We start from the raw sequence: 16,087 nt of genomic DNA on the forward strand, positions 1-16,087 counted from the left end.
ATATTTAAGTAAAATTCTTTGATGCAGAAAAGATTAACAATCACTAACTTAAAAAGTTTAATAAAAATTAATTTTACATGCTTCAGAATTTTTTACTAAAAGCATAAATGATCAAATGATTCCCATAAGGACAGAACTTGAATAAAGGTGAATGGTTGTAACTACATAAGAAACATGATTGTCAGCTTTACCACCGGTTAAAAAAAAAAGAAGAAGAAATATATCCACCAATCACAAAATCAAGATTGTAACAGATAGACTGATATATAATTTGAAAAAAGCTACTTTATTCTTTAGTTCTTTTATAGATTTTTTCCTTCTTAGTTGGGCATCTTTTCTTAGCTGAAATGTATGTTGTATGCATGGAGCCTCCAACTGAAAAGAAAACCCAGGCCTGTAAAATTAAAAGAAAACTGAAGACTCTAACCAAAAGAGGAGAACATCAAACTTCACTTTTTTGGTGAAATATATAAATATATAACAATATAAAGGTAATCAATTTATTTGAATACATCAAGTTTTCCCTAAAAGTGATCTAGCTCTCAAATACTGTTTACATGGAAATTCAAATTGCAGACGCCATTTTAGAGTGTCTGTAAGGTTCTGAGCACTAGACAAGAGCTCTGGAGAGATGTGGAGAAGATGTGGTAATATTCCAATACTATTAAGTGCCAACTGAGTGACAGTTATATTGACATGTGGAATTAAAAAAAGAACATTTTTAGAATGACAGTTGCTTGTAAGCATAACTCCATTCCCAGTTCTTAACACTGCAATACAAAGCATTAAACTGTAGAACTTTATGGTGCAAAAAAGGGAACAGCTGTTTTGGAAGTAGTATTTGTTCTGCTCCTCAATTAAATAAATACAGGAATATGTACTTACATGACAGGTGTTATTTTCCTTGTTGGCACCTTATTTACAATTTGTTCTTGAGGACTTTTCTCCCCTTGCAGTTTTTAAGGAGTTGATGTTTTATGGTTTGTATGTAACTATTCTATTTATATTCTTTCCCATTAGGTAAGTTTAACTGGAAACTGGGAATGATTTTTTCCCTTGTGTATTCCTTAACACCTCAAGTCGACACTAGAATCAATCTTAAGTAAACATTTAGTATGCTTCTCAAGGCACAAAGTGCTCAGTGGGAGGTGTGATGTGATGAAAAGAACACAGCTCTGCAGAGTAACAGTGACTCAGCCTGATGATGGTTCAGATGGCTGTTGGTACCCAGTTTAAAGGGTGCAGTCAGCACCTGGGAAAGGGGAGCAGACTTCTCACAGCAACAGCACTGAACATTAGGAACTTCAGGCAGACTTCAGGGTGTGAAAACAACTAATGTAACAAAAGGCAGCTCAAACACAGCATGTCCCATTTCATATACAGCTTTTTTTCATTCAATAGTTGCAGACATTTTCTTTTAAAGTTGCATTTTCTTTGTTACTGTTTTTAAGGGCTGCATGTTACATGGAGTTAATATGTAATCACGATATACCATGATGACAGTGTGGAGTTACCCCGGGAGGAGGATGGCAGCCTGGCTCTGGCCACTGAGTTGCACCCGCCCACCAGGCTCGCTCCTCTGCATGCGGGCTCTCAGTACTGCCAATCAGGACCCTGCATGGCTCTCCTAAAGCTGGCCAGTTTGGTACCCCAGTGATGACTCTGTCTCTGTGATGCCATTCTGCTGGCAGACTAGGTTCAAATCCCTTTTCTTCCCTAAGGAGTCCCGCTGCTGCTGCTGCTGCTGCTGCTAAGTTGCTTCAGTTGTGTCCGACTCTGTGCGACCCCACAGATGGCAGCCCACCAGGCTCTGCTGTCCCTGGGATTCTCCAGGCAAGAACACTGGAGTGGGTTGCCATTTCCTTCTCCAATAGATGAACGTGAAAAGTGAACCTTTTTTATTTACTTTACCCATGACTATGGATAAAGCTGGTCTTGGAATTCTGGCGAAGTAGTAAAAACAAACATGTTTGCTCCACCTCTCTCAGGATAGTGAGAACTTCACATAAGAATCCAAATCCTCAAGCCCCTGTATTGAAAATGGCCATGGTCATCGTGATACGACACCATTTTCAATTTGTTTCCAACTTTTTTTGTCTTTACTATCTATTTAGTTACTAGGTTTGAATTTGTATTTAAAACAGTTTACTGAATTATTTCTGATAAAAAAGCTCCTTTAAAAAATATTATGTTTATCATATCAACAATTTTCTTTGGGAAATGAGGGAGACAAGTGAGAAATAAGCAATCATTAAAGCATTAAATTTTTCATTAAAGCATTTTGTTATCTGTGAAAAAGTGCTAAATAACAAAATATAAAACTTAATTGATTAAAAATGCAATACATTTGAAAGTTGCTCTTGTACATCTCAAAGCCTTATTTGGAAAATAAATTGAAATCATGGAGATGCAATAAGCAAAATCCAGATTTTGAGAAAAATTACCAGGCAAATGATTTTTTCAACAAAAAATTACAAGAACAAAAGAACGGAAGGGGATATTTACATGACACGGTGAATTCTCAAAATCTAATTCACACACTATGTGTACTATAATCTACTCCTTTCTTGATAAATTCTTCACAAATATCTCTGACACTTTGTTCTAAAATATGACAATTGCTCGTTGCTGTCACTTGGGAATTTTTCATCAAAATCTGAATCTGTGTATTTTCCTCTTAGACTTTTTTAACCTTGCACTTTAGTTGCGAATGAAATTTTAGGTTCAAAACAATTTTCATACAACGTTGCGCCTGAAGCTGCACCCATCTTCTCACAACAGCTTTTAAGAACACGAAATCAGTCACTCTGACTCTGATTCTGTGCCTCTGATTCTGGGAGTTTGTAAAATTTTAAACAATCTTTTATCCTTGAAGTCGTGATGTAACTTGACGTGGGGTTTTCCCTTTCCATGCTTTTTGTTTTTGCTTTGTACATTCCCCTTTGATCTATAAAAATCTTTCTTAAGAGACATCTTCTTCAACTAAAAAAATTATTTTCTTCCAAACAATTATTATTTAAAAATAATATTGGATATGCTGGGTACGGTTTTTTTTAAAACCATTTTTCTCATATTCTTAATGCACTTTTCAATGTTTTATGTGTTGCCCTTCTCTTAGATCTCAAATTAGATCTTCAGCGATATCCAGTTTATTATTTAACCCTATATGGAATGCTTACTTTCAGTAATGAAAAACATTTTGAATTTCAAGGACTTTCCTGGCCAACTTTTTCAAGGTGGCCTTCTGTTAGGGTTATTGGATCGACAGCCCCCACCATCATCCCAGCATCTCCAAGCGCGCTGAGAACTTACCCTTCTGCTTCCTATGTAATTTTCATTCTCCAGATCAACTGTTGTGCTTGTTCATTTTGGCCCTTCTTGTTTGTCTTTCAGTTGATTTTCCTCAACTCACTGGATTTCTTTTCATACTGATAAAGGGAAAAACTGGTTTCTTCAGCAGTTTAATGGAGGACCTCTACAGCAGGTGTCCCCTGCATGTGTGTTCCTTGGTCCCTCTAACCGCAGTCTGTTGCTGAGAATGCGCCTGCAACAAGCTGGCTCTGAACTTCAAAGCCCCCGGGGCTCCACTGGGAGGGATATTTGAGTTGCTTTGCTCCGCAATACTCTACTAACCACAACCAGTATACCGAACCTGATTACATAAATATAACTTACGTTCTAGTCAAGGAAGTAACATTAGAAAAAAAACACCTGCATTTTAGGAAACATATCTTTATAGCTTCCATATCCCTAAATCGATTGTAAAATGTAGTCTAGAGACAGGAAAATAAAATATTGGGTAATTTTATATAGCTTATTCTAAATCTCCATTTCTAAAGCTCAATTTAAAATAAAATAAAATAAACCTCAATTTTCCTAAGTAAAGGTTATTTTAATTTTTCTGTATAGGAAAAAAGTAGTCATGTTTAGTACATTTATTTGGAAGTAAGTATGCCATATGGGAATATTTTTTCACTGTATTTCTACAGTAACAGGTACAGGTAAAGGAGTTACAGCAAAGAATTTAGGGGTGAGCTGGGGAGAGAAGAGAGTATAATCAATAGGTGAAAACACTACATCTAAAAGCGAAATTGACATAAAAAGTAAAACCAAGTACCACACTACTCTGTACACTCCCTTAGTTATACATGGCCTTTCTCTCAATGTTATCAGTCACACAAAAATGAAGTCTATAAAGTATAAATTAATCAAGACTGTCCCCCTCTGAAAATATGACTGGTATCACTACAAAAAATTTGATGTCACTAAAGGAAACTGACAAAAATCACCCAGTCTCGGCTAGTCCATCAATAGGTGTGTGTGTGTATATATATATATATATATATATATGCATATATATTTTTATATATATATATTACATGGAGGTCCTTTAAACCATGAGTAGGTAAAACAGGATGATATAGCTAAGGCTAAACTCATTTATTTGTATACATATATGTAATATTTTAAGTTAAAGGTCTTTTTTAAGAGTTCTGCCCAAATGTACCCTTCAGAGAGTTTTAGTCTTAAATAGTCAGCAATATCTCAAGGACTAAAATAATGTGACAGACTCACTTTAAGTTGCTAGGCACTGGTAGAAATGCAGTTTATAAGATAAACCATGAAGCTAAGATATTTTTAACAAAAAATCAATTCATTCTGAATTTGCAATAAGCCATTTTATATATGTTGGGCAAATACACTTAAAATTTCTTGATTATATTTAGATAAACTTCAAAGAGAGATATTGAGATTATTTTATGTAACATAAAAATTTAAAGACATATTCATTTGCAGACATCCAAACAACATACTAGCTGCAGTCACAATTTCCCATGTATTTTTCTGATATACGAGCAAGTAAAAAATGGAGAACTATGCAATTTTTATAGACACTACTAAAGAGCAAATGCTTATAATATGGTAATTTAGGTACAATAATTTCTTTCCCTTTTTCTCCACTTAACAAAATTTGACAAATAAAATTTTAAAAAGACATTCAACCTTGAATTTAAAACTCTTAAGCTTTAGAGTTAGGTTGATATAATGAATCTACATAAAACACATGATAAAACCTGTATTGATTTTAAAGTACTGGCTTTCAAATAAGAACTATAGAGGTTTTGGCTGTTTAAGGTTCAGGTAGAAGTAGTTGGTGATATTTAAGAAACGTGTGAAGAATTAAAATCAGAACTCTGTGTATAAAGTGTACCATATATATCACAAAACAGAGGAGAAAAAGCAGAGTATGCAAAACATGGTGACAGAATTTCTTTTAACTAATCACTAAAGAATATCTTACTGCCTATTATGCTGTATGCTCAGCTCTCTGCACATCACATGCCTTTTCATTTCTTGTAAGCACCTATACCACAGTAAGATGGGTGAAGAATAAAAGTTGTTGAACACCAAGTACAGTGCTTACTCTATGTGACCTCTACCTGTAGTCTTTATGCTTCCAAGGTTAGAAGAAGCTTGTTTTAAAACTTCCTCAGGTGGGTTTCTTCCTACTTACAGTTAAATTGTTAACATCACATAATCCATTTAATAAAAATTTCTGGTCTATTTTGACTTAAGTAATTGTTTTTTGTATCTCTTGATTTATTAACTGTTATAATTCCATATCTCCATGAATGCTCATATTTTCATAGTTCCTGAAATATAAAACTGAGGATATGAGTTTAACAAATATGACAATATATTTAGAATACTTACAATCTTTTAACATTAAGAAAATAAGGCTTCAAATTACTGGTCATTTTGTGTACTTTATAACACAGAAATGCACTAAGCAAACACCAGAGGTAAACAACATATCATTGTCTTTTTGGAAGCTTCTTAATCTGTCTCATGGTAGACTCTAAACACAGACTGCCTACTTATGATGGAGTATTTCCTTGCTTAATCTGAAGCATGCAAGTGAGCAAAGTTTACAGCAGTGGCTTAATAAACATGGCCAGATTACTGGCAGTCAAAGCAATGTAAGGAAAGGGTGAACAATTATTTTTAACAATGCCTGGCATTTTCAACTTTACCCACTGGGCACTTTGTTTACATAATAAAACAGGGTCTGCAAACCTGCAGCAGAATCTTTGGCAATTATTGAGTGTCAGAAAGCATGGGGAGGGGCGCAGTGCGACACAGAGTCACCCACTTCTCTGGTGCCGTAATTCTGGTTCAGGAGCATGGTCTAGTTCTCTGAATAGGACTCAGCTTTCAGCAGATTAAGTAAGTAAATGAAGTCGCTCAGTCATGTCCGACTCTTTGCGACCCCGTGGACTGTAGCCTACCAGGCTTCTCGGTCCATGGGATTCTCCAGGCAAGAATACCGGAGTGGGTTACCCAGGTCTCCTGCATTGGAGGCAGATGCTTTAATCTCTGAGCCACCAGGGAAGATTCAGCAGGTTAGCAAGAAGAAAATATCTGTAGCAAATCCTATTATCAGATAGAATTTCTCTCAGGAAGGTAATATGGAATAAGACTGTGGAAAAAGGGCAGAGGTTAGGGGAAAAAAACTACAGAATTATGCAGATTTAAGTGTTGTACACTTGTATGCAAATCAGTTGTCCTGACCATTCCTCCAACAATATCATACATATCTGATGTGCATAACATAAAATGACTACTCAAGGAGGTTCACGAACTGGGGCCACCCTGCACATTGTTTATTACTAATCTGTGATGAAATGATGAAGTAACAGGCTTGTATCGTAGGAAATCAGCGACATCACAAGCACACTCTGAGCTCATCAGACAGACACCTCTTGTCAGAGCATTCTCCTCTCTGATGAAAGAAGCCGTGCACTGGTGTATATTCTGGCACAAGCTCTGTGCCCTGAGGACCTGACACTCTGCAGAACAGTGCCTCTTAGCAGCACTGTCACAAAGCACAACACCTAATGGGATAAGCCAAACTCTAAAATGTTTCCTACAGAATGCCTCTTTATCTACTCCAAATTTAAGTTCTGAAATCCACAGCCAGTTATACTCTCTAACTTTGCAACACTTAAAGTGTATCTGTCACATGGATGACGTACATACAAAATGGATAACAATGCTGTCAGGCTTTACATGTACAAATGTCTATGGGCAGTCAAATTAATACTCGATTAAATATTAATACATTCTGAATTTAGATTAGATGATGTTTAGTCTGACAAGGACCTCATGTAAATTAAACAATAAATTTGGGTATTTTCATCAGTCTTTTTCAGCAACTTCAAAATCTTTGTATGATACTTACGGATGATTTTTACTGATGATTTTTAAATCATTCCTTGAGGGGTTTTGATCAAGCAATAATTCAGGCACATTCACCATGTGGAAAATAAGTATGCTGAAAAATCAATACATAGCTGATGAACACATGAAACAATATCAGTGAAAATAAAAAACGGTTCTAAAAGACGTGCTTTACTCTAATGAAACATGTAAGTTCAAATAAAATACCTAACTTCTTCCATGGGAAAATTTATTGCAGCACTTTTTTCTCAAAGAAGATTTTTAACCAAAGCTGCTTTTCACTGCTATTGTTTTCTGAAGAGACCAGGATTACAAAGTCCATAGGCATAATAAATGGGAGAATTAACATATCATATAGAATGTTTCTCTTCTTCAAATCTTATTTTCTTACTTTCCTATGGAAGCTACATAATTCAGTTATTATAACCCTTATTTCATACAGCACAAAGATGTTCAACTGACTTTCAGTTTGCCCCTGGCAGATGGATTTACAAATACTTTGAAATTAAAGAAGTGACAGGGGTTAGGAGATAATCATGTTAGTATCTCCATTTCCTTCACCAGCTATGTCCTCCAAGCTCACAGATGGCCCCTCCATGCTGAAGCACCAGAGGAGACCTTGCTGTTGCCAGACCAGGTGTTCCCAGACTCACCCAGTCTCCTTAATGGGCAAACTCAGTCTACAGGTTCAGCGACTCTGGATTTGTGGGTAATGGAAGCTTCTGGCATAATCCCTAAGGCCCAATTACCCCTTCCTCCAATTAAACAAATATTTGTTAAGCAATGTCTATGTACCAAACACTTCAGTCTACATTTATTGGAGGATGAAGGAAAGAAAATATACACAAAAAGGAATGTTGCCACCTATACAATGCCTCCTATAGTTTTAGCTCCCATCATTACAATTCCCACTACTAAACACTGCTGTCAACCCCTTAAATAACATGTTTGTCTCTCTCTATTCCTCCCTCCCCCATGTTTCTTCTCCTTATAATTAGCCCCCCTTTTGGACGGGTGATAGTCAAGCAGAAGCCTTGATCCTTTCCTAAGTGGAATACAAGAACAATCACTATTGCCGGCCCCTTTCAGAACTACTGAAAACATACCAGGCATTTCCCCTAACATATCATCTTGAGAATTTCTTAGTATTTAAAAAACCCAATATCCTGAACCTTTTATGTGCTATTCACCTTAACTGAGTTTTGTACAAAATTCCCCTGGAGAAGTACCTATTAAGTACACACTTAAAATTTTAGTCTTGTCCATTTTTTTAAAGTCTGACATGGTGCTTGGTCATTTTTATTTTTTTTTAAAAGTCCTCCCTCTTTTTGTACAATCCAGCTGGGAGAAGATGCTGGGTGCAGCTCAGCACACTCCTCTGTCTGGGCCCCTCCTGCCAATGGCAGCGGGATCCGACCCAGAGGACTGAGGAGAGGAGCAGAGTTTCCCTCCAGCAGGAGGGCAGGCAAGAGTTTCATCCTCTTTCTAATTTAATGTTGGCAACTACTGATCCTCAATGCTCCCAGACATCAACTAACAGGGGGCTGCAAAGTGGTCAGTCTCTCTTGTCATTCTTTTAGCTGGATTAATCTTATAAGAAAACATTTCTTCTCATCATAATGAGGTTACCCAGTGGTAAGAGTTCATACAGGAATATGGAAGCAAAATAAATGATTGACTTTTCCCCTTTTTTGCCTATTTTTTAAGATAACAAACTGGTTCTTTGGTAATCATGAATTTAAAAATTCACCATGAAAGATTCATGAATTTATACATGTTCAATGGGTTTCAAATCTTTGCAATTAACACCCTTATTGAAGCTCAAACTTTCCCATTTTTGGCCAGTGGAGAACTGTTCCAAGCTGTCTAAGGCCTTCTGACAAAACCTGAAATCTGAAATAAGGAGATGTTCTATATTTCCTGCCCTAGACTTAGTTTAGCATCATCCATTGTTTTCCAAGAAAGTTTGGCTTTCTTTTAGGAGAAAATACTTCCCAATTATAATCTGGGTACCAGGAATGACTACTGCTACTGTCTTTGTCAGCTTTAGATCTTTTCAACAGATCTAAATTTGTATTTTAGTTTTAATTTGGAAATAATTTCAACTCACAAAAAGTTAGAAAATAAAAAATAATAAACACTATAAATCCTTTACCTGGGTTTTCCTATTGTTAACACTTTACTCTTCTTGCATTATACTTTCTTTCTATATATAACATATGTGTATAAATACATTTTCTTCCTTAACTATATGAGGGTAAATTACATATATAATGGCTCTTTACCCTATATACTTCAGAGAGTATTTTGCAAGACATAAAGATATTGTTACAGCATAGTTGCCAATTCATGAATTTACACTGAAACAACACTAATCTACTGTCCATATTCCTTGCTAAATGATCTAATATCTTTTATAACTATTTCCCCCCCTCCACAACAGAAACCAGTCTTGGAGCAGGTATGTTTTTTACTTATCGGTTTTTAAAAAACTCTGAGTATGCCAAAAGTTTTCTGAAATACTCTTCTTGGATCTTCCCTTTTTAAAAGTGCGATTGTAAAATTGTGCCGCAATTTTACAACAATGACCAGAATTCAACCACCTAAACACAAAAATAAAAATACAAAGGTGACTCATCAATGCCAGGAAGGGTCTGGTGAGTAGTGCTCTAAGTGATAAAAGGATTAAAAGAATTCAGACGTGGTACAGCTAGCAGTGGCAGTGTGTAGCAGTGCTGGTAACTATTGATGGGGAGAGAGTCTGCAACAGGCTCGAATCTGACATCAGCAATTTGTGGGGAAAAGAAATCACAGAAATAGGGCAAGAGCATCAGGACTCCATTTACACGGAGGACGTGGAGACAGGACCTCAACTGAGGTTACCAAACTCACCATTCTGAACAGCTAGAGTGCTAGGGGTTACAAAGCAGAAATACAACATTCTACTAAAATAGCATGTCAACAGGTGAATGGAGACCATGTGGAACAAACCTGTGTAACTCTCATCATCATCAGACAAAGGCACCTCTCTTTTCAGCAACAACTCCAGCTCCTCTGTTTCTGCCACATCCACTGGACGCTCCCCATGTTTATTAGCTTGAAAAGGGTTTCCACCATGACGAAGCAGCAGTTTCACAATCTGCAACATTGAACAGTAGGAAGACTCAGTCCTTTCGTAGATTGCATTATTTCAACCATTCTCCCAATTACACGCATAGTCTCCTCCTGCTCCGTTTACTCTGCCTCCTTCCCCAGTATCTATTCTAAATCATAATTACTCTCAAGTTCCATTTTCACTGCCATCCCCCTTCTGACTGCATCTACTACCAAGACAGCTGCTCCTTAAAATTGAAGTTGGGCTATCTTAGCACTGAATCTCATGATTTTTCCTCCTGTTTCATCAAACATTTGACAAATATTTACTGAGTACCTATTAACAAGGACTGCATCAAGTTCTGCAGATAAATCAATGAACAAGAGTAACAAGCTCCCTGGCCTCTTGCAACGTATAGGCTACATGAATTCTCAAAAGAAGTATTTCCCCCATTTAAGGCAACTAGCCCTACACTGAGGCTCATTAATAATCTTCTTGTCTCCATCTCCCTGGAATGTAAACTATCATTAACTGATATGAGATTACTTAAAATTAATGAAGGTTAAAATGCAAGGCCTCTGACTTTCATGGTCCCCTTACACGGCCCTGTATCTTTTTATTCATTTCTTAAAGAACCTCATCCCCCAAAATTACATAAGCTTTGGGCTCCACAAACCAAGATGTACCTGGTTAGTCATTTCATTTTTTGGGTTTCTTTCTTTCTTCCTATTCCACTTCTTTTCTATATTAAAACCTCTTTTTTGATTGACTCATTTCTAGAAACCAATCTTTCCAGTTCATTTTTCTTTTGCCTTAAAACAATAATGGGAATAAAGAAACAGACTTTTTTAAAAAAGAAACTGTTTAAGCCTATACTCTTCTCCTCCACCTAAACCTCTCTTCTTTCCTGAACAGTCAAGCTCCTGGACAGTGTTTACCCTTGCAGCCTTGACTACTTCTTTCTTATGGGCCCTTCACCCTTCCACCTACAATTATGTTGCCATCAGTCCAGTGAAATCTAGGCCACAGGTGATTTCCCCAGGGCTCTGTCCTTGATTCACTTGACTCATGCTCTGTTCTACATCATCTCCCCGGAGCGCTCACCACCCACTCTGAATGAGATGACAATTACACAATCCATCCAACCATTTTCATTCTCATGCTCATTCTTTCTTAGCCCTCTTCTTCAGCTTCAGAACCAAATATCCAAGTGTTCTTTCGGTATATTGTATTTTAATAAAAATGTTGAAACCAATTGGTCCCAGAGTTCATTAAACTTGCACCCTTATCTTTTATCTTTTCTATTCTTAGTGACTAGCACCAAAACATACCCAGTCACTGAAGCCAAAATGATGGGAGTCATCACTGATTCTTGTTTTTCATTCATTGTTGCTAGTCACTAATTTGTGTCCTTCACTTTTGTGATCCCATAGACTGTAGCCCACCAGGTTCCTCTGTCCATAGGATTATTCAGGCAAGAATACTGGAGTGGGTTGCTAGTCCCTTCTCCAGGGGATCTTTCTGACCAAGGGATCGAACCTGCATCTTCTGCATTGGCAGGAGGATTCTTTACCACTAGCGCCACCAGCAAAGTCCTTTTCACTCATATTCCTCATCAGATAGGTGGGAAGTATTATTAATTCTGCTTCTGTGACATCTCTTTTCCTTTGAGCTTTTATTTCCAGTGACATGAGTGTGTTCTGTCATAGGTAAATCTGTACTATAATTTATTAACACATTTCTGCCCTTATCCTAGACCATAAACTTTATGTGAAATCTTTGTTCATCTTTGTATTCTCAATACACAACTATGATGTTTTCTGGTATATAGCACATCTTCTTCAAAAAACAACATTAAACAAGATGCTACAAATCAGGAATTTCTAACAAATGAAAGTATTTAAGAGTAACAATGATTCACAGTGAAATAAAAATGAAAAATTGTTTCTAGGCTATGGAAGCATGAACCATCAAAACAGAACATTTGAAATGTAAGAATACAAAAAGAAAACAAATAACTCATGATCAACTGTTAATGTTCAATTTTCGTATTTATTTTCATAAACTTACTTTTTTTATAAGATCAAATAGCTTTTCAAGGGTGCTAGTGAAAAACAACTGTCCCTGATATTTACCTTCGAATGCTTAAATATCACACCTAGCATGCTGCTTCCATATTTTTCAGTTTTAGGTGTTGTCTACTGTCTTACAATGGAAGAAAGGGACTCAGCTCTCGTTTACCAACTGCACCCCTGTACTCCTATACATAACCATTCCCCCTCCTAACTTTCCAAAACAGTCATATTATTTTGTGTGTGTATATTATGACTAATATAAACACTGAACCAAGTAGCATACCATGACTAAATTTTCATTCTTACACAAGTCATTTTATCCCAGAGTTAACTATCTTCATTTTTCATTTGCTCAGTGTTCTACATACTTATCTTTAATTCATCCCCCATTCTGCTACAAGAACAGATCCCTTCAGTTCCACACACAACCACTGTTTCTGTTAAAGTCCTTCACTAAGCCTTCTCACTTACTTTAAAATGGACTGGCTGCTGTCTAGATTTGCTTCTCATCTGTCATCTTCCTTCATCCTATCATCCTAGAAACACCCTTTCCTCAGTTTTGTGTTGAATTCTTTAAATCGTATCTTCTTTGTTGGCTTATGCCCTCATTTTGTTGAAACACTACCTCCAAGAGATTCTTGAGAAATGGTTAAATAATCTAAGATTTTTTTTGTACATGTCAGAAAATATCTTTACTCTATCCTCACTTGAGTAACACTTACTCTGGACATAGAATAGTTTCCCCTCCAATTTCAAAGGCATGAGCATTATCTTTTAGCTTCTAGTGCTGTTATTGAAAAGTCTGATGCCATTCTGATTTTTTTACCTTTACATGGAACTTGCTTTTTCTCTCTGTAAGCTGGAGGACGTCCTTTGCCCCTATGGTTCTGAAATCCCAGGATAATGAAATTTGATCTCAGTCTTTTTAACATTCATGCTGAGCATTCAATTACCCTTTCAATCTGAAGACACCTGTTCTTTCAGTTCTGAGAAAATTCCTGCTTTTATATCTGATAAAGTCCTGTGTTTTCATTGATCTGTCTTCTAAGAACTCTTTAAGACACTGGATCTCCTGAATTAATCTTTTTTCTCATTTCCCCTCCTCCATCTTTGTCTATTTCCTGGTTTCTGGGAGGTTTTCTCAACTTTAACCTTCAATATTCTATTTTTCATCCTGTTATCATTTTGTTAATTTCTAAGAGCTTTTTTTTTTTTTTTTTTGGTAATTTGCTAATTTTCATTATTTAGCAAGCCTTCAGTTTTTGTTTCATGGCTACAAGAAATTCTCATCTCTTTGGGGAAGGTAATGAAATTTTTTTGAAGTTTCTCTTGGTCTGTGTCCTCCAAGTTCCTACTTTTCTATTTGCCTGTTCTGGTCTTTACCTTCCATATCAGAGACCTTTCTCAAAGGTCAGGTGATCAATGGCTGTCCACATTTAAGACTAAGGAACTAAAAGACTTTCTGTAAGTTTTCTAGGCCTATGTTGGAGTTGCTGATAGGTGGACTTTGTGCTAATGTGATATGGCTGGGCCACTTCATCAGAGACCCTCTTGGCTAGCTCATTTTTTCTATGGCTAGCTCATTTTTCTATGGAGAAATCTCTCAATTCATGTCTTACTGTCACCCTTCTGCTTGACTGAGGTCTTAACATTAATAAGCTGACATTTAATCCTTACTTCCAACTATTCTTGTAGTATGTCAGTCCAGACAGTATGGTTTATACTTGTTAGAAAATAAACCTTCAATCAAATCTGCCAGGGAGATGTAGTCATCTGGCTGTGAACGGTTAAGAAGGGCTATGAGGATCAAAAACAGTTTGATTCAATTCTCTTGTTTTCTTATTCAACAGGCATTTCCTGGTGAACCTAGCTTTCAATTGCTGAGCTTCAGTTTTTCTGGGATTCTGTGCTGAAATGGCTTTGGCTTCAATTTTCTTGGACTTTTTTAAATCAGGAGGAGCTGGTAAATTTGGTCTGTAGGCCAAATCTGGCCTGCTGACTAAGAATAATTATATTCTTATAAAATACTTTAAAAAATTGATAAAGGAGAAATATAGAGGAAGACACAGGAAAAAGAGCAAGAGGAAGAAGGGAGGAGGTATTTACTATCTGGCTCTCTACAGAAAGTTTGCCAAACCCTGTTTTATGTAGTCACCACTCAGTCCTCAAATTTCTATCTCCCTAAATACTGGTTTCCTGTTTCATCTGTTCTTTGTCTTTGTGGGTCCATGTTCTTTAAAATCTCACCTTACTATCATTTGAGAGGTTTGAGAAGGTAACTGAAGGCAAAAACCTTTAGTTATTATAAATATTGGTATAGTGAACATCTTCACAAACTGAAATATTTCCCCACTACATTTCTAGCCTTATTTCCTTAGGCTAGAGTCCTAGTTTGAGAAAACAGAAAATCTTGATATTGCTGAATGCTTTCTATACCTATTAGGAAATAATTTTTAAAATATTTATTCCTATGATGGGACAATTAGTTCATTCAAGCATGCTACAAAAACCCTAATCTAAATAATCGATAAAGGACAGAAATGGTATGGACCTAACAGAAGCAGAAGATATTAAGAAGAGGTGGCAAGAATACACGGAAGAACTGTACAAGAAAGGTCTTCTCGACCAAGATAATCACAATGGTGTGATCACTAATCTAGAGCCAGACATCTTGGAATGTCAAGTCAAGTGGGCCTTAGAAAGCATCACTACGAACAAAGCTAGTGGAGGTGATGGAATTCCAGTTGAGCTATTTCAAATCCTGAAAGATAATGCTGTGAAAGTGCTGCACTCAATATGCCAGCAAATTTGGAAAACTCAGCAGTGGCCACAGGACTGGAAAAGGTCAGTTTTCATTCCAGTCCCAAAGAAAGGCAATGCCAAAGAAGGCTCAAACTACCGCACAATTGCACTCATCTCACATGCTAGTAGAGTATTCTCCAAGTCAGGCTTCAGCAATACGTGAACCGTTAACTCCCTGATGTTCAAGCTGGTTTTAGAAAAGGCAGAGGAACCAGAAATCAAATTGCCAACATCCTCTGGATCATGGAAAAAGCAAGAGAGTTCCAGAAAAACATCTATTGACTCTGATGCTGGGAGGGATTGGGGGCAGGAGAAGGGGACGACTGAGGATGAGATGGCTGGATGGCATCCATCACAGACTCGATGGATGTGAGTCTGAGTGAACTCCAGGAGATGGTGATGGACAGAAAGGCCTGGAGTGCTGCGATTCATGGGGTCGCAAAGAGTCGGACACGACTGAGCGACTGAACTGAACTGAACTGAAATAATCAATACTTTACAGATCATCCTCACATGCAAAAAATTACTTATTCTAAAAAGAATTTAAAGTAACAAAGTTGCTTAAAATAGCAGGCAGCATATTAGAAGTAGGTAAAAATGTTGAGACAAGAAGAAAATAATGGTAGGTAGTATCTAAAACAGAACCAGGAATAGAGCTATTATAAGAACATATATTACGAAGTACTATACACTTGAGAAAGATAGGCCAAAGATTAGGTTCTTAGTAAGCTATGTTAAGAAAAGTAATCTTCTCTTACTCTAAATAATTTAGGACAGAACTGCTATCTTTCTGTTTTTCCCACCTTAGAAATGTCTTATGGATGGCTGCAGTCATGAGTATCACTGGAAGAAATCTAATTCTTTGCTGGAGAAT

At 36.8% G+C, this 16,087-nt stretch overlaps 1 protein-coding gene and 1 long non-coding RNA gene across 6 annotated transcripts in view; one reads left to right on the forward strand and one right to left on the reverse strand.

Moving 5' to 3' along the window:
* ANKRD12 (ankyrin repeat domain 12) overlaps positions 1-16,087 on the reverse strand; it is a 97,852-nt gene that overhangs the window by 18,346 nt on the left and 63,419 nt on the right. For 4 of the 5 annotated variants that reach the window (XM_040264632.1, XM_040264634.1, XM_040264635.1 and 1 more), the window contains one exon: positions 10,234-10,381. In XM_040264632.1, coding sequence (XP_040120566.1) covers positions 10,234-10,381 — 148 coding nt within the window. Of the gene's footprint in view, positions 1-3,312; positions 7,017-10,233; positions 10,382-16,087 lie in introns of those variants that run through there. The other variant, XM_040264636.1, reaches the window with a different exon arrangement.
* LOC120881070 lies at positions 1,159-11,848 on the forward strand. Its single transcript, XR_005725200.1, has 3 exons — positions 1,159-1,244; positions 1,320-1,322; positions 11,837-11,848. It is a non-coding gene; the product is annotated as an uncharacterized LOC120881070 (long non-coding RNA).

This window comes from Oryx dammah, unplaced genomic scaffold, assembly GCF_014754425.2.
Source record: "Oryx dammah isolate SB20612 unplaced genomic scaffold, SCBI_Odam_1.1 HiC_scaffold_22, whole genome shotgun sequence".
In the NCBI taxonomy this organism is placed as follows: Eukaryota; Metazoa; Chordata; class Mammalia; order Artiodactyla; family Bovidae; genus Oryx; species Oryx dammah.